The sequence below is a fragment of the Cricetulus griseus genome (assembly GCF_003668045.3).
Source record: "Cricetulus griseus strain 17A/GY chromosome 1 unlocalized genomic scaffold, alternate assembly CriGri-PICRH-1.0 chr1_0, whole genome shotgun sequence".
Classification (NCBI taxonomy): Eukaryota; Metazoa; Chordata; class Mammalia; order Rodentia; family Cricetidae; genus Cricetulus; species Cricetulus griseus.
Genome location: NW_023276806.1, coordinates 65,323,084 through 65,341,828, shown reverse-complemented (window position 1 = coordinate 65,341,828; position 18,745 = coordinate 65,323,084). Strand labels below are relative to the sequence as shown.

The 18,745-nt window shown below is 53.2% G+C and overlaps 2 protein-coding genes and 1 non-coding gene across 5 annotated transcripts; 2 read left to right on the top strand and 1 right to left on the bottom strand.

Moving 5' to 3' along the window:
* Nucleotides 1–439: 439 nt before the first annotated feature.
* Thbs3 (thrombospondin 3) lies at nt 440–11,954 on the top strand. 2 transcript variants are annotated; one of them, XM_027393216.2, is made up of 23 exons: nt 515–593; nt 1,743–1,949; nt 2,812–3,068; nt 3,160–3,262; nt 3,983–4,009; nt 4,174–4,256; nt 4,339–4,390; nt 4,517–4,665; nt 4,974–5,114; nt 5,253–5,330; nt 5,896–6,048; nt 6,272–6,382; nt 6,475–6,582; nt 7,936–8,095; nt 8,325–8,443; nt 8,575–8,627; nt 8,880–9,073; nt 9,235–9,413; nt 9,525–9,573; nt 9,776–9,972; nt 10,212–10,384; nt 11,422–11,561; nt 11,642–11,954. In XM_027393216.2, exons 1-23 carry the CDS (start codon nt 515–517, stop codon nt 11,698–11,700), a joined length of 2,871 nt encoding a protein of 956 aa, XP_027249017.1. In that variant the 3' UTR covers nt 11,701–11,954. The 2 variants fall into 2 exon arrangements, with proteins under 2 accessions (XP_027249018.1, XP_027249017.1); XM_027393217.2 differs by lacking the exon at nt 3,983–4,009 and having other exon boundaries at nt 440–593.
* A 277-nt stretch (nt 11,955–12,231) lies between these two features.
* Nucleotides 12,232–12,313, bottom strand: Mir92b (microRNA mir-92b). Its single transcript, NR_105272.1, has one exon. It is a non-coding gene; the product is annotated as a microRNA mir-92b (primary transcript).
* Nucleotides 12,314–13,027: 714 nt separating this feature from the next.
* Muc1 (mucin 1, cell surface associated) lies at nt 13,028–18,208 on the top strand. Of its 2 annotated transcripts, none has more exons than XM_027393218.2 (7): nt 13,028–14,347; nt 14,959–16,127; nt 16,226–16,278; nt 16,399–16,532; nt 16,635–16,756; nt 16,832–16,981; nt 17,839–18,208. In XM_027393218.2, exons 1-7 carry the CDS (start codon nt 14,290–14,292, stop codon nt 17,911–17,913), a joined length of 1,761 nt encoding a protein of 586 aa, XP_027249019.1. In that variant the 5' UTR covers nt 13,028–14,289; the 3' UTR covers nt 17,914–18,208. The 2 variants fall into 2 exon arrangements, with proteins under 2 accessions (XP_027249019.1, XP_027249020.1); XM_027393219.2 differs by having other exon boundaries at nt 13,030–14,347; nt 14,977–16,127.
* Nucleotides 18,209–18,745: the final 537 nt, after the last annotated feature.

Genomic DNA, 18,745 nt, shown 5'->3' with positions numbered 1-18,745 from the left:
CGAGAGAAAATGGAGGGGTGGGCACATGTCAGGGACCCAACACACCGTAATAAAAGTATTTGCCACGCCACAGCAGTAAGCATCCTCCAGGTACTTTAGCAAGCCAGTTTTGGCCAAGTCCCTTGCTTTTCCGTCAAAACTGCCTAGAAATCCCATGGCAGGGGTTTCTGCCTTCTCCAGCCGCGGCCTCCAGAGAACAGTAGCATTTGGTAGCGCTTTAGGGTTGAAAGCCCCCCCCCCCCAAACCAGATGTCAAGGTAAGGGGAGGCGAGGACCACTATGGAGGAGCAGGAGGCCAGGAAGACTAGAACTCTTTCCCAGTACTCCTGGTTCCTGGAGCTGGTGATACCTCCAAGGTGATTGGCAGCTCTTTGTTTCAGCCCCCCTTACCGCCTGCTGCCCCCCCCCCAGCTCGCTCCTCAGTCCCTCCGCCCCCCTCGAGCTCCTGCTCTCCGCCTAGTCTTTTTCCCTCCCAGTCTCCTGCCTGCCAGGGGTAGTGAACCGGCTAAGCGGCATGGAGAAGCTGGAACTTTGGGGGGCCCAGGCTCTTCTCCTCCTTTGCTCTTACGCATGTGCCAGTCAGGACCTTCAGGGTAAGCCTGCATCCATCCTCTTTGACACCTTTTTGTCTCGTTTCTTGCCCCCAACCAAATAACAGACCACATGTGAGTTTGAGGAGAGAGGGAGGAGTCCTGAAATTGGGTTAAGAGAAAAGTTACACTCGGAAGAGTGATGTGTGGGTGATAACGTGGGAGGAGTGGGCACTGGAGCGGTGGGTGAGTACAGACTGGCCCAGAGTCAGGCACTGAGACCAGGATGGACTCAGGACTGCATGACTGAGTTTGTGTCAGTGTATCAGCGGGGCAGTCTGGGAAAGCAGCCTGATTGATTGATGATGGTTGCACTATGTGGGACCCTGGGCTTGGTCCCTCCTTTATCCTGGCTCTTGGCTACTAAAAGATAGGGTGGGGGTGGGGGTTGAGCGGCTTGAGCTCTCCCGGAGGTCTGGTGGTGGGATGGGCCCATGGGTGGTGTAGGAGAGGTAGTTGGAGCAGATGACACAGGCAGAGATTCTTTACTGGCTGGAGGGGAAACCACAGATTGGCTAGGACACAGGAGACAGAGGAAGAGGCTCTGGGTCCTACATTCCCGGGGGAGGTGGGGGGTGGCGGCTAAACAGTGGTGGGAGGGTCAGAATCCTTTGTGGACAGATGTTCTTATCTAGACATATGTGATGAGCCCCTAGGATGGGAGGAATGGCACCAGGGTTTGAAGTGAGCTAAACCCAGCAGCGGAGAGAAGCTACCTCTGGTTTCTGGGCTGTGGGCACCAGGTGCCACTCCAGGTTCTCATCAGCAGTGTCTCCCTTGCGCCACCTGGTGGGACATAAGAAGTTTGTGAGGTGGCTTTGGTATTTCTAAGTGGGCTCCAAGCCTATTAGGTTCCCAAGGCTTTGGAAGCCGCAGAAGGTGCTGAGAGGGAAGAATTGCCTCTGTTCCCTGTTCACAAAAAGGGCTGAGGTTTTTGATTTTATAGATGGAGTCTTGTAGCCTGGATTGTGTAGCTGAGGCTGGCTGCTAGCTTGAGACAGTCATCTCAGCCTGAGAAAACAGGCATGTACCACCATCCCTAGTGAGTTTTGAGAAGGCAATTTATGCTGTCCAGAGGCAAGTGAAGGATAATTTGGGATGCTCACCTCTGAGAGCTCCTTTCTCTGACTTTAATAATCCCTACCTGGCCAGTAATTGACCTGCTGACAGTGGGCGAGTCCCGGCAGATGGTAGCTGTGGCAGAGAAGATCCGGACAGCTTTACTCACTGCTGGGGACATCTACCTCTTATCCACATTCCGCCTCCCCCCAAAGCAAGGTGGCGTCCTCTTTGGTCTCTACTCTCGGCAAGACAACACACGATGGCTAGAGGCCTCCGTTGTGGGCAAGATCAACAAAGGTGACTTGTGGGCATGTCCTCTCCTGAGTCAATGACCCCTTGAGCTGTCTCCCTTATCCCCCTCCCAGGTGCCTCTTTATTCTCCTTGGCTTTTAGTAGGGATACCTATGTATGGAGGTACCCAGACAGCTGGGTAAGGCCTGGTATTTATAGGGATGGGTGGCAGGTTGTATGCTGGGATGCTCAGAGGGAGGGTGAGGCATCTCTGTGTCCCAACAGTAGAAGAGCCACTCAGATTTTTACTAAAGTTTAGTGGGCAGAGCTCTGCCACCTTGGGAGGGGATCGTCATCTGACACAATGAGCCCTCATCTGAGGCCAATTTGAGAACTGTTTATTGTACACCTGTTACATACAAGGTGTCAAGAGATACATATACAAATTAGGATTAGCCTTAAGAGAGGTGCTATCAGCCAGCGGGTGGTGCACACGGTTAATTCCAGCACTTAGGAGGCAGCCTGGTCTGTAAAGCAAGTTCCCGGACAGCCATATTACACAGAGAAACCCTGTCTCAAGGGGGAGAGAGAGAGAGAGAGAGAAAGAGAGAGAGAGAGAGAGAGAGAGAGAGAGAGAGAGAGAGAGAGAGAGAGAATCTAGCTGAGCTGTGGTGGTGCACACCTTTAGTCCTAGCACTCAGGAGGCAGGCAGATCTCTGAGTCCAAGCCCAGTCTGGTGTATAGCGTAAATTCCAGGACTATACAAAGAAACCCTGTATCAAAAAAACAAAAAAAACAAAAAACAACAAAAAAAAAAACACCAGAGATAGATGCCCAGCAGGTGGGGGAAGTAGTATCTATAAATGGTTCAAGTCAATCGGGCATGGGATGGAGGCTAGTGCCTATACTGACCTCCACTCCTGGGCAGTACTGGTGCGGTACCAGCGGGAAGATGGCAAAGTCCACGCAGTGAACCTACAGCAAGCAGGCCTGGCTGATGGGCGCACACACACTGCTCTCCTGCGGCTCCGAGGACCATCTCGACCCAGCCCTGGCCTGCAGCTGTATGTGGACTGTAAACTAGGTGACCAACATGCTGGTCTTCCAGCACTGGCCCCAATCCCTCCAGCGGAGGTCAGTGGCCTGGAGATTAGAACTGGACAGAAGGCGTATCTGAGGATGCAGGTGAGAGGAAGGAGCCTCTGGTTTGGGAAAATGGTTTGTAGCACCAGGAGACAAGCTGCTAGACCCTCCCACCCTACTTGCTGCCCCCTAGGGCTTTGTGGAGTCGATGAAAATTATTATAGGTGGATCCATGGCACGGGTAGGAGCCCTGAGTGAATGTCCATTCCAAGGAGATGAATCCATTCACAGTGCAGGTAACAGAGTCCCATCCTTCCCACCCCACCCACTTTGTACCCATTCCTTTAGCTTGCCCACTTCTGAGGCTTTTGACCCTATTACTCCAAATCTTTTGTCCCTGACTTCATGACCTCAGACAAATAAAATCTAGCAGAACTGTGACTCTGAGGAAGTCTAGGAGGGGAGGGAGTAAGCTAAGCTGAGATGCTAGTCTCAAGGTTTTTGTAGTCCCTCTTGGCGGCTGTTACCTAGCAGTGGGCAGCAACTCCAGTCAAAGCCTCTCACCTTGGTCTCTGACAAGGATGCTCAGAGCCTCTTACTTAAGCAAACACCCACTTCTCCCAGAGACTTCAAAGGGTTCTTCAAGTGGCAATTTGGGAAAGGGGTTTGAAATGGAATGTACTAGGGCCCTGGCCCTGCTTTGGGTGTCCTCTCACTTGGAATCCCCCTGGTACTACCATGCCTAGGACCCAAGATTTGTGTTTTTTACTTCCTTTGAGGCAAATGCCTAGAGGGCCTTTAGCCCAGTGGAAATGGCCGCTGCTAGCTGAGTACAGAGCTGTGGGAAGAGTGCGTGTCTTCTGTGCATGAGGCTGTGTAGTGTAGTACCTCTGCCCTGCTACTCTTCAACACTTCATCCTCATTGAGGTTCCCGTCCTGTCCCTGTCCCAGACCCCTTTCCTTCCCCCCTCCTCCCTGGCAGCCCACCCCCCTGATTGATATCACTTCTCCTCTAGTGACCAGTGCACTGCAATCCATTTTAGGTGAGTCAGCCATGAAGAGGTGGTTGAGGCGAGGGTGGTCCTCTGTCACGGGTGGGGTTTGAAGGTGTGGTGTGGCCTTTGGGGACAAGAGCTGGCTCACAATCCAATGAGGGCCCACAGTGGATCCCCAGTTCTGAGTTTCTTCGTACCCTGGACCTTGACAGGGGAGCAGACCAAGGCACTGGTCACCCAGCTCACCCTCTTCAACCAGATCCTAGTGGAGCTTCGGGATGACATCCGAGACCAGGTTTGGGTGGGCCAGCCAAGGAAGCTACTGATTCTGGGGTGGGGTGGCAGGTGTGGAGAGCTGACCACTCGTCATTCCTCAGGTGAAGGAGATGTCCCTCATCCGGAACACTGTCATGGAGTGTCAGGTGTGCGGTGAGTGGGAGAGAGGAGGGCTGCAGACGGCATTGCTGTGCTTCCCACTCTGTGGCCTCAGCTTCTCCTTCCGGGCAATCTGAATAGTGACCCTAGAGGGTGGCTCTGACTGTGCCCACCTCCCAGGTTTCCACGAGCAGCGTTCCCACTGCAGCCCCAACCCCTGCTTCAGAGGTGTGGACTGCATGGAAGTGTATGAGTACCCAGGCTACCGCTGTGGGCCCTGCCCCCCCGGCCTGCAGGGCAACGGCACCCACTGTGATGACATCAACGAGGTGAGGAATGGAGGAGTCCTCAAGGGTACAAAATGTTGGGTAAAAGCTGTGCAGAGGCAAAGGTCAGAGAGCAGCAAAGCCAGGCTGCAGGAAGAGCAAATAGGATAGACCGGAAGGTTACACTGCAAAGGAGCTGGTGGAGAGGTAGGGAAGTTTGAGATGGCCAGCCAGGGGAAAAGGAGCACCATGAGGTTGGGCTGGGAGACCAGAAAAGGGACACCAGGAGCAAGGCTTCTAGGATCACATGCAGCTGCCTCACTTCCCCAGGAAAATACCTGACGACTTCTGCCTTCTCATTTGGTCCCCAGTGTGCTCACTCTGACCCCTGCTTCCCGGGCTCCAGCTGCATCAACACCATGCCTGGCTTCCACTGTGAGGCCTGCCCTCAAGGGTACAAGGGTACTCGAGTGTCTGGTGTCGGCATCGACTATGCTCGGGCCAGTAAGCAGGTCAGATGGTGTAGCCTGTGTGGCTTTGTGATAAACGAGATGAGGCCATTCCCGAGTCACCTTGGCTGTGGGTCTAAACATGCCCCACCATTACTGACTTCTGCATCTGTGAGACCTGCCTCAACTGTATCCTTTTAGGTCTGCAATGACATTGATGAATGTAATGATGGCAACAATGGAGGATGTGACCCAAATTCCATCTGCACCAACACGCTGGTGAGCTGAACGCTGTGCCCTGGGCATGACTGGGGATGTGGGACTGTGTAACTAACTTCTTCTTCACATTTCCTGCTTTTTGCTCCCCTTGAGAGTGTTCCCATGATCCTGGCTGACATTTCCAGGTTCTGTCTTTTACTAGCTGTGACCTTTTGAACTTCAGTTTTCTCATTTGAAAAATGGGGCTATTATCTACCTTAAAAGAGAATCTAGGGCTGGAGAGATGACTCAGCAGCTAAGAGCACCCACTGCTCTTCCAGAGGTCCTGAGTTCAATTCCCAGCAACCACATGGTGGCTCACAGCCATTCGTTATGAGATCTGGTGCCCTCTTCTGGTGTACATGGAAGCAGAATGTTGCATACATAATAAATAAATAAAATCTTGAGTGAGAGAGAGAGAGAGAGAGAGAGAGAGAGAGAGAGAGAGAGAGAGAGAACCTAAAGGAGATAGATACACCTGGCATGGTCCTAAGTGCCTGTCTTATACTCCACAGGTAGAATGAAGTTAGTCCAGGGCTCCTGGTGAGTTTGTACTCTCTTCCTAACTCTACCTCCCTACTCTTAGGGGTCTTTCAAATGTGGTCCCTGCCGCCTGGGTTTCCTGGGAAACCAGAGCCAGGGCTGCCTCCCAGCAAGGACCTGCCACAGCCCATCCCACAGCCCCTGCCATGTCCACGCTCACTGTCTCTTTGAACGCAATGGTGCAGTCTCTTGCCAGGTAACCTAGACCTAGGACAGGAGGAAAAAGGGAGGGATTTGGAGAAATGTGTAAGCCTGGTGAAATTTAGGGATTGACCTGAGTTCCTTCATGGGAAAAAGAGGCAGCTTGTGTCTGAGAACTTACTAATGGGGAGAACAGAGCCCAGAGCAGGGAGAGGTGTGGGGCAGGGCACAGGGATGCTAAGCCAAACTGCTAACACCTACTGTATGTTTTGCCCTAGTGCAATGTGGGCTGGGCAGGGAACGGGAACGTATGTGGGCCTGACACCGACATCGACGGTTACCCGGACCAGGCCCTTCCCTGCATGGATAACAACAAGCACTGCAAACAGGTCCAGGGCGAAAGGCTACCTGGAGGGGTGGGGATGCTGCAGGCTGGCTCTCACTGGAACTCACCCATCCTTTTCCTCACTCTGAACCTCAGGACAATTGCCTTTTGACACCCAACTCTGGGCAAGAAGACGCTGATAATGATGGTGTGGGAGACCAGTGTGACGATGATGCTGATGGGGATGGTATCAAGAATGTTGAGGTACGGAAGATGGAGACATAGCTCAGTGGTTAAGAGCATTTGTTGCTTTTGCAGAGTACTCAGGATCGGTTCCCAGTGCCCACATGGTGACTCACAACCATCTATAACCTCAGTCCCACTTCTAGCCTCCAGAGGCACTGCACAAATGTGATGCACAGACGTGTATTCAGGCAAAATACCCACAAACAGAAAATAAAAATGAATATCGAAAAAAAGAATTTTGAGGCCAACTTGCAATGGTGGCATGTGTCTGTAAACTCAGCACTTAGGAGATGGAGGTAGGAGGATCACTACAAGATGGAGGTCAGCCTCTGCTACAAAATGAGACCCTGTCTCTAAAAACCAAACAAGGCCAGTGTGATGGCTCAGCAGGTAAAGGCACTTGCCACCAAGCCTGGTGACCTGAGTTTAATCCCTGGAACCCACATGCTGGGAAAAGAGAATCTATTGCTACAAGTTGCCCTCTGCCTTCCATATACATAGACACAGTGGCACTCGTGTGTCCACACCCATACACTAAATAAATAAGTACATGTAAGAAAAAAGAAAGAAGTGAAGTGAAAACAAGAACCAGGCCAGGCATGGTGGTGCACACCTTTAATCCCAGTACGAAAGAGGTGAAAACAGGTGGGCACTTGTGCATTCAAGGCCATCTTGGTCTACATAGGTGAGTTCCAGGCTAATAAGGGCCTTGTCTCAAAACAAACTAAAAACGAACAATAGGAGGCTGGAGAGATAGCTCAGTGCTTCAGGAGGACCAGGGTTCAATTCCCAGGACCCACATGGCAGCTCACAACTGTCTACTCCAGTTCCAGGGGATCTGACATCCATGGCAAAATACCAATGTATAAACTGCTGGGCGGTGGTGGCACACGCCTTTAATCCCAGCGCTTGGGAGGCAGAGGCAGGCGGATCTCTGTGAGTTCCTGACCAGCCTGATTATAAGAACTAGTTCCAGGACAGCCTCCAAAGCCACAGAGAAACCCTGTCGCAAAAACAAACAAACAAACAAAAAACCCCAAAAATTAAACAAACAGAACAACAACAAAAACAAACAAAAAACCCCACCAAACAACAGAAACCTCTAAAGTCAAAGAATGTTCTGTCCCTCTCAGCTCCTGTGTTCTCCCCATGTTGTAGTAACTCTTGCTGAATCCCATTATCCTGCCTCTTCTTGGCCCTGGCCAATTAATTCCCCAGTAAAGTCCTTATGACATAAATTGTGACTATATGGAGGTTGGGTGAGTGGGATAGCACCAAACAGTGCACCATTACAGGGTATAATCTTTGAAAAGGACAGGGACAAAGTAAGCATGGGGACTTTGACCCTTTTCTTCCTCTCCCTTTGCCCAGGACAATTGCCGACTGTTTCCCAACAAAGACCAGCAGAATTCAGACACAGATTCATTTGGTGATGCCTGTGACAACTGTCCCAATGTTCCCAACAATGACCAGAAGGACACAGATGGCAATGGAGAAGGAGATGCCTGTGACAACGATGTGGATGGGGACGGTGCAGGCCTGGGGCTGAGGGAGTGGCTGGGAGAGCTGGAGGGGGGAGGCAAGGAGGCAGGAAGTCAGAGGCAACTGGGGAAGGAGGCTTAGAGACACTGGGCTAAGAGCATGGAGTGGTTAGAGAAGATGTGAGTGAAAGCAAGTTCCCTGACGGAGCTCAGGGCTTTCACCAGCACAGAAGAGCATGCTAGGCAGTTTACAGCAGCCTCGTTTCTCATGTCTACTAGGCATCCCTAATGGATTGGACAATTGCCCTAAAGTACCCAACCCACTGCAGACAGACCGGGACGAAGATGGAGTGGGAGATGCTTGTGACAGCTGCCCTGAAATGAGCAATCCTACCCAGGTACAGGGGAATGTTGAGGGTGAGGTAAGGGGGGTGGGGGTTCGGTGGGTGAGGCCCTGTCCTTTAAATAAGAGGTGAGATCACCCTCTCCAGAGTTATCAGGAGATGGTGAGATTAGACCTCTCTCTCAGACAGATGCAGACAGCGACCTGGTGGGGGATGTCTGTGACACCAATGAAGACAGGTAGGTCTAGGTCAAGAGATTCCAGGTCTCCCAGGGAGTATTTTCCTTCACTACATTCTCAGTTACCTCTGTGATGTAACCTTAGTTCACCATTCTCACAAACCCACCCACCATTCCTACTGCTGGATTTCTATCTCATCTGGATGGTGGCAAGGAGGTTGGAGGGTAGGCAGGCCCAGAAAGCCCCCAGAAGATAAGGAGAAGATGAAACCTACATTTTCAGCTGGTATTTGTTGCCTTTTCTTTGAGCAGCGATGGAGACGGGCATCAGGACACCAAAGACAACTGTCCTCAGCTGCCAAATAGCTCTCAGCTGGACTCAGACAATGATGGACTTGGAGATGAGTGTGACGGGGATGACGACAATGATGGCATCCCAGATTATGTTCCTCCTGGGCCTGATAACTGTCGTCTGGTACCCAATCCTAATCAGAAAGACTCAGATGGTGAGGTTGGGCTCCCAGAGATGGTTCAACTGATATGGGCCGTGCTCAAGAGGCAGCCCACTGAAGGGAGTGAGGGAAGGAAGGGTAGCGAGGGGTCAGGAATGGGAAATCCCAATGGTGACAGCCGGCAGGGCCTGAGTGTCTAGCCTCACTGTCTCCAGGCAACGGTGTTGGTGATGTGTGTGAGGATGACTTTGATAATGATGCGGTGGTTGACCCTCTGGATGTGTGTCCGGAAAGTGCAGAAGTTACCCTCACAGATTTTCGGGCCTATCAGACTGTGGTCCTGGATCCCGAGGGTGATGCTCAGATTGATCCAAACTGGGTAGTGCTCAATCAGGTATGCAGGGCAGCGGGCTGGGCAGTGCTGTCAGACCAGACCATAGTTGGAGCCCAGGTGGCATCGTGCACCTGCATCAGGGCTTTTTTTCTTTCTTTCCTTAACAACCAGGGCATGGAAATTGTTCAGACTATGAACAGTGACCCAGGTCTTGCAGTTGGTATGTAAGGGATACCCAGCTCAGTAATTTCCAAGGGGAAGGCTCCTATAGAGGGTAGGGAAAAAACCAGGTGGGGAGGATAGATGGGGGCTTACCGAAAGACTCTGGCCCTATATACAACAGGCATCGCTGCCTCCATACTCACCCCACCACGGGCTACCAAGCAGCTTTAATGCCCACATTTATCCCACTCCCACCCCAGGGTACACGGCCTTCAATGGTGTGGACTTTGAAGGCACTTTCCACGTGAACACGGTCACTGATGATGACTACGCCGGCTTCCTCTTCAGTTACCAGGACAGTGGCCGCTTCTACGTGGTCATGTGGAAACAGACAGAGCAGACCTACTGGCAGGCCACGCCTTTCCGAGCAGTGGCCCAACCAGGGCTGCAGCTCAAGGTATCCCAGCTGCCCAGTTTTCCCAACTCAGTGACTTTACTAAACTATTCCTCTCAAACCTCGGGGGCTCCACTGCCTGACTAGGAACCGTCTTACCCAGACATCTAAAGCTGTACAGGATTCCTGAGAACCTTCCTGATCCCCTCAACTCCAGAACTTCCTCACCAGCTCTAACCGTCTTTTGTCTCCCTTCACCCTGGCCCTGGGGTTGACACACTGTCTTTGTCAACAACTCCCAGGCAGTGACATCAGTATCTGGCCCAGGTGAGCACCTCCGAAATGCTCTGTGGCATACTGGCCACACCCCTGATCAGGTACGACTGCTGTGGACTGACCCACGAAATGTGGGTTGGCGTGACAAGACATCCTATAGATGGCAGCTGCTGCACCGGCCCCAAGTTGGCTACATTCGGTAAGGAAAGGGTTTGAGCCCTGGGGAAAGGCGTGGGGGGCAAGACTCAGCCTCCTATGCCCTCTAGCTAACAGGGACTCAGTAAAGCTGGGCAATGGTGGCGCACGCCTTTAATCCCAGCACTCGGGAGGCAGAGGCAGGCGGATCTCTGTGAGTTCGAGGCCAACCTGGTCTCCAGAGCGAGTGCCACGATAGGCTCCAAAGCTACACAGAGAAACCCTGTCTCGGGAAAAATCAAAAAAACAAAAAACAAAAAACAGGGACTCAGTAACTGTGACCTTCTCTCTGCTCAGTTTCTTGGTGTCATGGGTAGGGCTTACAGACTATTTCCCATCTCACCACAGAGGAGGTGGTATAAGGCACACCATTCCTTTGCACCAAGTTTCCCTTCTAAATCCAGTGTGTTGAGCTAGATGCCTTTCAGTTCTCCAGGCCCAGGGCAGTTCCCTTAAGTGTCCAGAACTTGCTCCAGCAGCATCTGACTTTGGAAAAGAACCGTGATTTACAGAAGAGCAAATTGAGGCCCACAGTTTACAGGCCTCTCAATTTGGCATTTTGTTCACAACATTGATTTTTTCCTCCTGAAAGTGTCCCTAGTTGGTGGGAATGGCTTGAGAGGGGAAGGGAAAGGGGTCTGCTTAGAAGCTGGGCTTCCAGTGGCCAAGAGCCTAGAATCCTGAGAGTTGAGTTGGTTTCTCTTTAAGGTATCTAGAGCGGTGGGGAGCCAGGACAGAGGATAAAGGGGGGGTGTGGACTAGAGCCTGGGAAGCGGGTGACTTCACCCCCAGCCCTTTGTGCTCATTGTCATAGCAACCCAATCCTTGCTAGGAATGTGCTGGTGCTTTGAGATGCAAAAGGGGTGGACAAAGAGCTAGGGGCCCAAGGCCTGAGAAAAAGCACCCCTCCTTCCCCTTTCCAGCCTCCCCTCCTTTCCCCGCAGGACTGGTGAGCACAAGGAGGGGGGGAGGTTGTGCACAAAACCCCAGGACATGGTGGCACAGGGCCCCTGGCACCAATGATACCTCTATCCTGGACAGGGTGAAGCTCTATGAGGGTCCCCAGCTAGTGGCGGATTCTGGGGTGATTATTGACACGTCCATGCGAGGGGGGCGTCTCGGTGTATTCTGCTTCTCCCAAGAAAACATCATTTGGTCCAATCTCCAGTATCGATGCAACGGTGAGGTTCTAGACTGAGGTTAGCTTGTCCCGTGCCCTGGGAAACCTCACCCACTGATGTGACTTATCTCCCCTCTTCAGACACAGTGCCTGAGGACTTTGAGCCATTCCGGAGGCAACTGCTCCAGGGAAGGGTGTGAGGTGCCGCCACCAGATTCAGAACCCTGACTGGAGACCTTTGACCTTGGACTCTGTTCTGGAGACCTTGGGGTCTAATCTACAGCTCCTCAGCCTAACTGATGGTTCTCTGGCACCCATCAGGGAGCGCAGCTCCAGAGGGGTGGTGACCCCATTGTGCAGGGGTTGGGGGACCTTCAAGGGGTATATTACTCAGGTACGAACCCCAGGAAAGACATCATCAGCACATTGCCATAAAGTTTCAGCTATTTTCTAAGTCAGTGCAATCACTTATTTTAGGCCTTTTCTAGGACAATAAGGAGCCCGAGGGGTTAGAAAGGCTGGTAGCGCAGGTTAGAGAGCCAGGGAAAGTTTGACTGAGTTGGGGTGTGGGTGGGAAAAGTACCAAATGAAGGATGAGGTTGGAAGATGGGCTAAAGTCCTTCCAGCCCCACTTACTCACCGTGGCGGCGGCGACCCTTCTAAGCTCCGCAGTGATCGAAAGCCCAGGGCTGGGGCTCCCCCGCTCTGGGTGAGGGGGCGCCGGGGGGGCCGAGGGGGCCGGAGGCCGGGACGAGTGCAATATTGGCGGGGGAAAGAACAACACTGCACCGCGTCCCGTCCCTCCCGCCCGCCCGGGGCCCCGGAATCCCGCTCCCTACCACCTGGGCCTTTGGAACCCAGGGACTGGGGGCGCTCTGGAGAGTTGGGGTCACTTTAGAGTTACACCAGAGCCTGGGTGCCCGAAGGGTGAAAGGGGGGGCGAAAGGGTGAAGAGAGAAGGGGAACCCCCCCCCCCATGCCCTGGAAGGCCACTTTGCAACGTCGAAGCAGTGCGCGCGCTTGCTCTTTAAATACTCAGACTGAGAGGCGCGGAGCTATTGTCATGGTGACTGGTATCCCAGCAACCAAATTGACTGGCTGTTGCCTGGCAATCCCAGGAGTTGGGGTTTGGGGCCCGCCTACCTAAATTCTTGTGGGCGCGCTGACGTAGGGCGTCCTCACTCCGCCCAGGGCCGGCCTCACAAAATCGCTCAGAGGCGCGATACACGGCGGGAGCGTGGGTCCCACGCCCCCATTTACGCACCTCCGAAAAGTTTCTAAAGTATCAGCTTCTGTTTTGTACTCGTTGGGACTAAGAATTGTTGGCCTACTACAGTTGTAACTGCAAACCTACGCCTGCAGGATCTGGCCTGGTACTCTGAGTCCACATGCTGCTGTGAGCCCAAAGCCCTCCCCGTCCCCAACTGTCCCTGCCCTTCAGAATACCTCTCGGTTCTCCCTAAATGCACGCGCACACACACACACACACACACACACACACACACACACACACACACACACACACACACACACGGGTTTGCCCTGCACCGCGTGGCGTGCCTGTCTGCTCCAAATATCGTTCCTCTCCCTAACACAGCTCTGAGCTCCCAAATTTCATGGTCGCCCCTTCTATTCTCTGCCTCCTAAATACCTAGCTGCCTGAACATAACCTGTCCCACTCCCCCTCCCACAATCCGAAGTCCTTATCGCTAAACTTGTTGCCCCCACCACATACCTTAGGTGCCCCCCTCCCCGCACACTTAGCCTCTCCCCCGCCCCCCAGACATCTGAGTAACCCAAGCACTGATCCTTGCTCCTCCACCGCACTGTGCATTCCTTCCTACCTATTCTAGGCGTTGACTCTTTTCGTCAAGGCCCAACCAACTTCCCTAAGATCTCGGTCTCAACTTGGGGTGTGCTGTCAAAACTCCCCACAGGGTCTCAACTCCTCGGCCACTCGGCCCGTGCGGGTTGGCCGCGCGATGCTCCCGGTGACCACTAGAGGGCAGGCGTTCCCGGCCAGAAGGACCGGCCAGCCTGCCACTCAAGGTGGAGAGTTGGGTAGGAACGACCTTAGGCTTCGGTAGAGCCCCAGTTTCGTCCTTTTTAAGTGGAAATTTCCCCCCACCGCCTTTCTCAGGAGCAAGCCAAACAGGGACCCAGGCTACTGGAAAGCCTGGCAGGGGCGGAGACTGTGGTTTTCAGAGTACAGGGAGCGGTTAGAAGGGTGGAGCTATTCCGGGAAGTGATGGGGGGAGGGAGCCTGAAACTAGCGACTTGTCCATTATTATCCAGCCCCCTTGTGTCCTCTCAACTTATGGAAAGCCGTTTTTAAGGATCCGCAGAGAGAATAGGAAACGGGATTGGGGAACCTAGGGATGGGTTTCCCTGGGCTAGTTGTCCAGGGCCTTTCTGTGCTCCGTTTCCCCATCTTGACCATTGCTCTGGGGCTAAAACCAGAGCCAGGGGGCCCCAGGTCTCCTCCACAAACACACCTGGGGAAGTCAAGGAGAGCTTGGTAAAAGGGGGGAAGCCAACTGGAGAATAAACAAGTAGTCATAAGATTGAGTGATTGGAGCCCAAGTACCCTACACAGGAATGGTTGGGGAGGAGGAGGAAAAGATAGGGGAGGGGGCGGAGTTTTGTCACCTGTCACCTGCTCTGGCTGTGCCTAGGGCGGGAGGGGTACTGGTATAAAGCAGCGGGCACCAGAGCTGCTCCACCGCACACACGCCACAGCTCCTGCCTTGAGTCTGTTTCTGCCCTCTTCCCGCCTCTTCACCACCACCATGACCCCAGGCATCCGGGCTCCTTTCTTCCTGACGCTCCTTCTAGTGCTTGTAACAGGTGAGAGGCATGAGGTTGGGGTGGAGGTGCGTTGTTCAGGTGGGACTCCTCACCGTTCTTTTGCTTGCTGTTAGATGGCATAAAGGATAGACAAAGATGACCCAGTTATGTGCCAGAATGAAAGAGGCTAAGGACACAGGCTGAGAAGATGTGACCCCCAAGAGAGTAGGCACCGTAGGAGGCAAATGCTCTGATGTTTGTGGAGGTGGGTTGTGTCAGGAGAGACAATGGTAGTGGGAGAATGGGGCCATGTGCCGCGGTTAGGTTAGGGCCAGCTTGCAGTATGAATCCTTGTCTCAAAAATAAGTAGTGGAGGAATGAATTAGCCAGAAGCAGGGTTGAGTCTTTTAGGGAGGGAGAGATTAGCCAGGGAGGTTGTCAGCAAGGAAGAAGGCAAACAGGGACTGCCTGACGCCAACCTTATACCCCTTCTGGGGTTACTTTGGTTTTGGAGTTTATATTTTTCTCCTTCCTCTGATTTTATTCACCAACCCAGTAGTTTTTACAATTTCTAAATCATGCAGGTTATCCAAAGCAACCTAGTATCCATCTCTGTTGAGAGGTGTGTGAGCATAAAAATGGTCTACTCCCCACCTTCAACTCTGGTTCAGGCTTTCTTGCCCTTCCAGATCAAAACAGTGTCGTCTTATCTCTGGACACCAACAGTTCCCCAACCTTGAATACCACTCCAGTCCACAGTGGTTCTTCAGCCCCAGCCACCAGCTCTGTAGTGGACTCGGCCACCACTCCAGTCCACAGTGGTTCTTCAGCCCCAGCCACCAGCTCTGCAGTGGACTCAGCCACCACTCCAGTCCACAGTGGTTCCTCTGCCCCAGCCACCAGCCCTGCAGTGGACTCGGCCACCACTCCAGTCCACAGTGGTTCCTCTGCCCCAACCACCAGCTCTGCAGTGGACTCAACCACCACTCCAGTCCACAATAGTTCTTCAGCCCCAGCCACCAGCCCTGCAGTGGACTCAACCACCACTCCAGTCCACAGTGGTTCCTCTGCCCCAGCCACCAGCTCTGCAGTGGACTCAACCACCACTCCAGTCCACAATAGTTCTTCAGCCCCAACCACCAGCCCTGCAGTAGACTCAACCACCGCTCCAGTCCACAATAGTTCTTCAGCCCCAGCCACCAGCCCTGCAGTGGACTCAACCACCACTCCAGTCCACAATAGTTCTTCAGCCCCAGCCACCAGCTCTGCAGTGGACTCGGCCACCACTCCAGTCCACAATGGCTCCTTGGTCCCAACTACCAGCTCTGCGCTGGAATCAGCTACCAGTTCAGCCCACAGTGGTGCCTCTTCTATGACTAATAGTTCTGAACCAGACTTGGAGACCACTCCAGTTTACAGTGGCACCTCTATCTCTACTACCAAGGCTACTTTAGCCTCTGCCATCACCCCAGTCTACAATGGCTCCTTGGTGCCAACTACCAGCTCTGTGTTGGGCTCAGCCACCACTCCGATCAGTAATAACATCTCTACAATGGCTACTACAACTCCAGTTGGCAATGGTACTCAATCTTCAGTCCCAAGCCAGCACCCTGTCACGCCCACCACTCCTGCTGTCTCCAGCAACAGTACCATTGCCTATAGCACTTACCACAGCACGGCACTCTCCCCTACCTTCTCCAGCAATAGTTCACCCCAGGTGTCTGTTGGAGTCTCTTTCTTCTTGTTGTCTTTTCACATTTGGAACCACCAGTTTAATTCTTCCCTGGAAGATCCCAGCTCCAACTACTATCAAGAACTGAAGAGGAACATTTCTGCATTGGTGGGTATCTGCCGGCCTCTGCCACGCTCTTCTGGAGCAGCTCTTGAGGACTGCATGAACCCTTTGCATCAAACCTGAGTCTTCTCCTCTTATCCCAGTTTCTGCAGATTTTTAACCAAGCTTTTCTGGGGATCTCTACTATCGAGTTCAGGTACAGTTTGGTTATGACTCACAGCGGGAGGGATACTCGTGACTTTGTGATGTGGTGGTGGTGGTGGGGGGAGATGCTGAGCAGATACCTGTGGTTGAGCTGCCCATTTCCTGTGACCAGGTCAGGTTCAGTGGTGGTAGACTCAACTGTGATTTTCCGGGAGGGTGCTGTCAGTGCCTCTGAGGTGAAGTCACAGCTTGTACAGCATGAAAAGGAGGCAGAAGTCTATAATCTGGCTATTTCAAAAATCAATGGTGAGGCAATATCCCCAACTCCAGCGCCTGCTTGCTTTTGGTGAGAGCAGGGGAAGTCCACCTCCTTTGGGGGACTTCCCTGACCACTGTTCTCTCTTTTAGTGAATGAGATGCAGTTTTCTTCCTCTGCCCAGTCTTGGCCTGGGGTACCAGGCTGGGGCATAGCCCTACTGGTGCTGGTCTGTATTTTGGTTGCTTTGGCCATCATCTATCTCATTGCACTGGTAAGTCTCAGGCCTTCACCAATGTGCCCTGGTAAATGGAATCTGATGGGCCAGCATAATCTCCTGTCTCCCCAGACAGTGTGTCAGTGCCGCCGAAAGAACTATGGACAGCTGGACATCTTCCCAACCCAGGACACCTACCATCCTATGAGTGAATACCCTACCTACCACACTCATGGACGCTATGTGCCCCCTGGCAGTACCAAACGTAGCCCCTATGAGGAGGTAAATCTGTCCCACAGGTTGGAACAGGGGCCCTGGCTTGGTGAGGGTTTCTGAAGAGGTACTTGGGAAACCCAAGGAGCTTCAGAGAGGTGAGCGGTGGAGGACTTGGCCAGGTGGGGGATGGAGGGAGAGTTCTAGGGGTCAGATCTTAGGATACTACAGAAGAAAGGAAACGTCTGCACTAAAAGCCCTGCCCTGACTGAACTCTGAACTGTGTGTTCATTAGGATGCCCCAGGTGACACTAGGGGAGCCTTGCCTGAAGGAGTGAGCACTCACCTCCTAGGGGGTTGGAGAGTAGATACAGACAGCTGTGGTGGAAAAGGAGTTTCCTCTAGTGAGAGGAGTGTGCCGAAAGGGTTCTTGGGAGTTTTAGGAAAGCAAGGGCCCCTCCCTCTGTCCTCACTTGGTTTCCCTACAGGATCTAGTAAATAATTACTGTGGCCACCTGAGACTGGAAGGCCAGTGGGTGGGAAAGAGACAAGAGCTTCCTTTCCTTGTTTTCCACCTCTTAGGGATCTACACACACACACACACACACACACACACACACACACACACACACACACACACAGCCCTTTGGGCCAGGGCCCGAGGATCAAAAAATAAAAGGAGAAAGAGACAGGAGGGCCCTACAAGAGGGCCGGGGACTTACAGCCAAGAGGAGGGGGGGGGCAGTGGAGGAGTTGTGTGTTTACAGTCACCTGGCTGCTCTGAGGTCCAGCAGGTGCATACTCTGAATTAACCCCTTGAGAGCTCACCACGCTATAGCCGGGGGTGCCATGGGTGGTGGGGGTGGGTTGGGGGGATGTTCTACCTGATAGACTTTTCCACCCTGATTTTACTTTCCCTCCACTAGGTTTCTGCAGGTAATGGCGGCAGCAGCCTCTCTTACACCAACCCAGTAGTGGCAACCACTTCAGCCAACTTGTAGGGGCAAGTCACCCGCTCAGGGGGCAGCTGTGCAGACTGCTGCCTCAGACTTCACTGCCAGCCCCCTGCCTGCACTCTGATCTGGGCTGGTGAGCCAGGGTTCTGGTAGGCTGCTCACAGCCTTCCTGATACTCTTGTCAAGTGTCTCAACCATCTTAGCCTGGTGAAGCCCAGCCCTGCCCTGGGGGACACCCTGGGGCAGGGGTGCAGTGGTGGCTCTCAGAAGGACTGGCCTAGAAAGGCTGGAGATGAGATGGGAACCCAAACCTAGCTGAATAAAAGGTGGCCTCCTGTTAGCTGTGTCAACTGTGATTCTTCATCTGAAATTCATGGGTCAGAGGGGCCGGAGCGAATCTGTGAGGGGCCTGGTGGGGGTCTTTGGATAAAGACTCCTGAAGACAAGGAAGCAGGGAGGGGTGTGTACACCTGAAAAAAAAAAAACGGGGATAAGGGGGGAGGTGACACTGGGACACAGAGGTGGCCTGAGAAAGAACCCAGAAATCACCTCCCTGCCATGCCTGGCGGCCCTGAAGGAAGGAGGAAACGAAACTTAGGCTGGTTCCAGTGGGCCTGCCCTTGACCCGGCCTCAGTCTGCGCCAGTGACTGTCTCTTCTACGGCCAGCCCATGCCCCTCTCTAGCTGGCACGGTGCCCCTAAGGCAGCTCTATTCTTAGTTGTCCAGGTGTGAAGCAAATCCTTGGGCCACAGATAACAGTGGAAGAGTCAACATAGCCGTGATAAGCTGGGGCTGGGACAGATCCGGGTGCTGCTGGCACCACGCCCTGGCTCTCTGCCATCCCACCCACCACTGCCTCTGGGTGGGCTCTCTGGC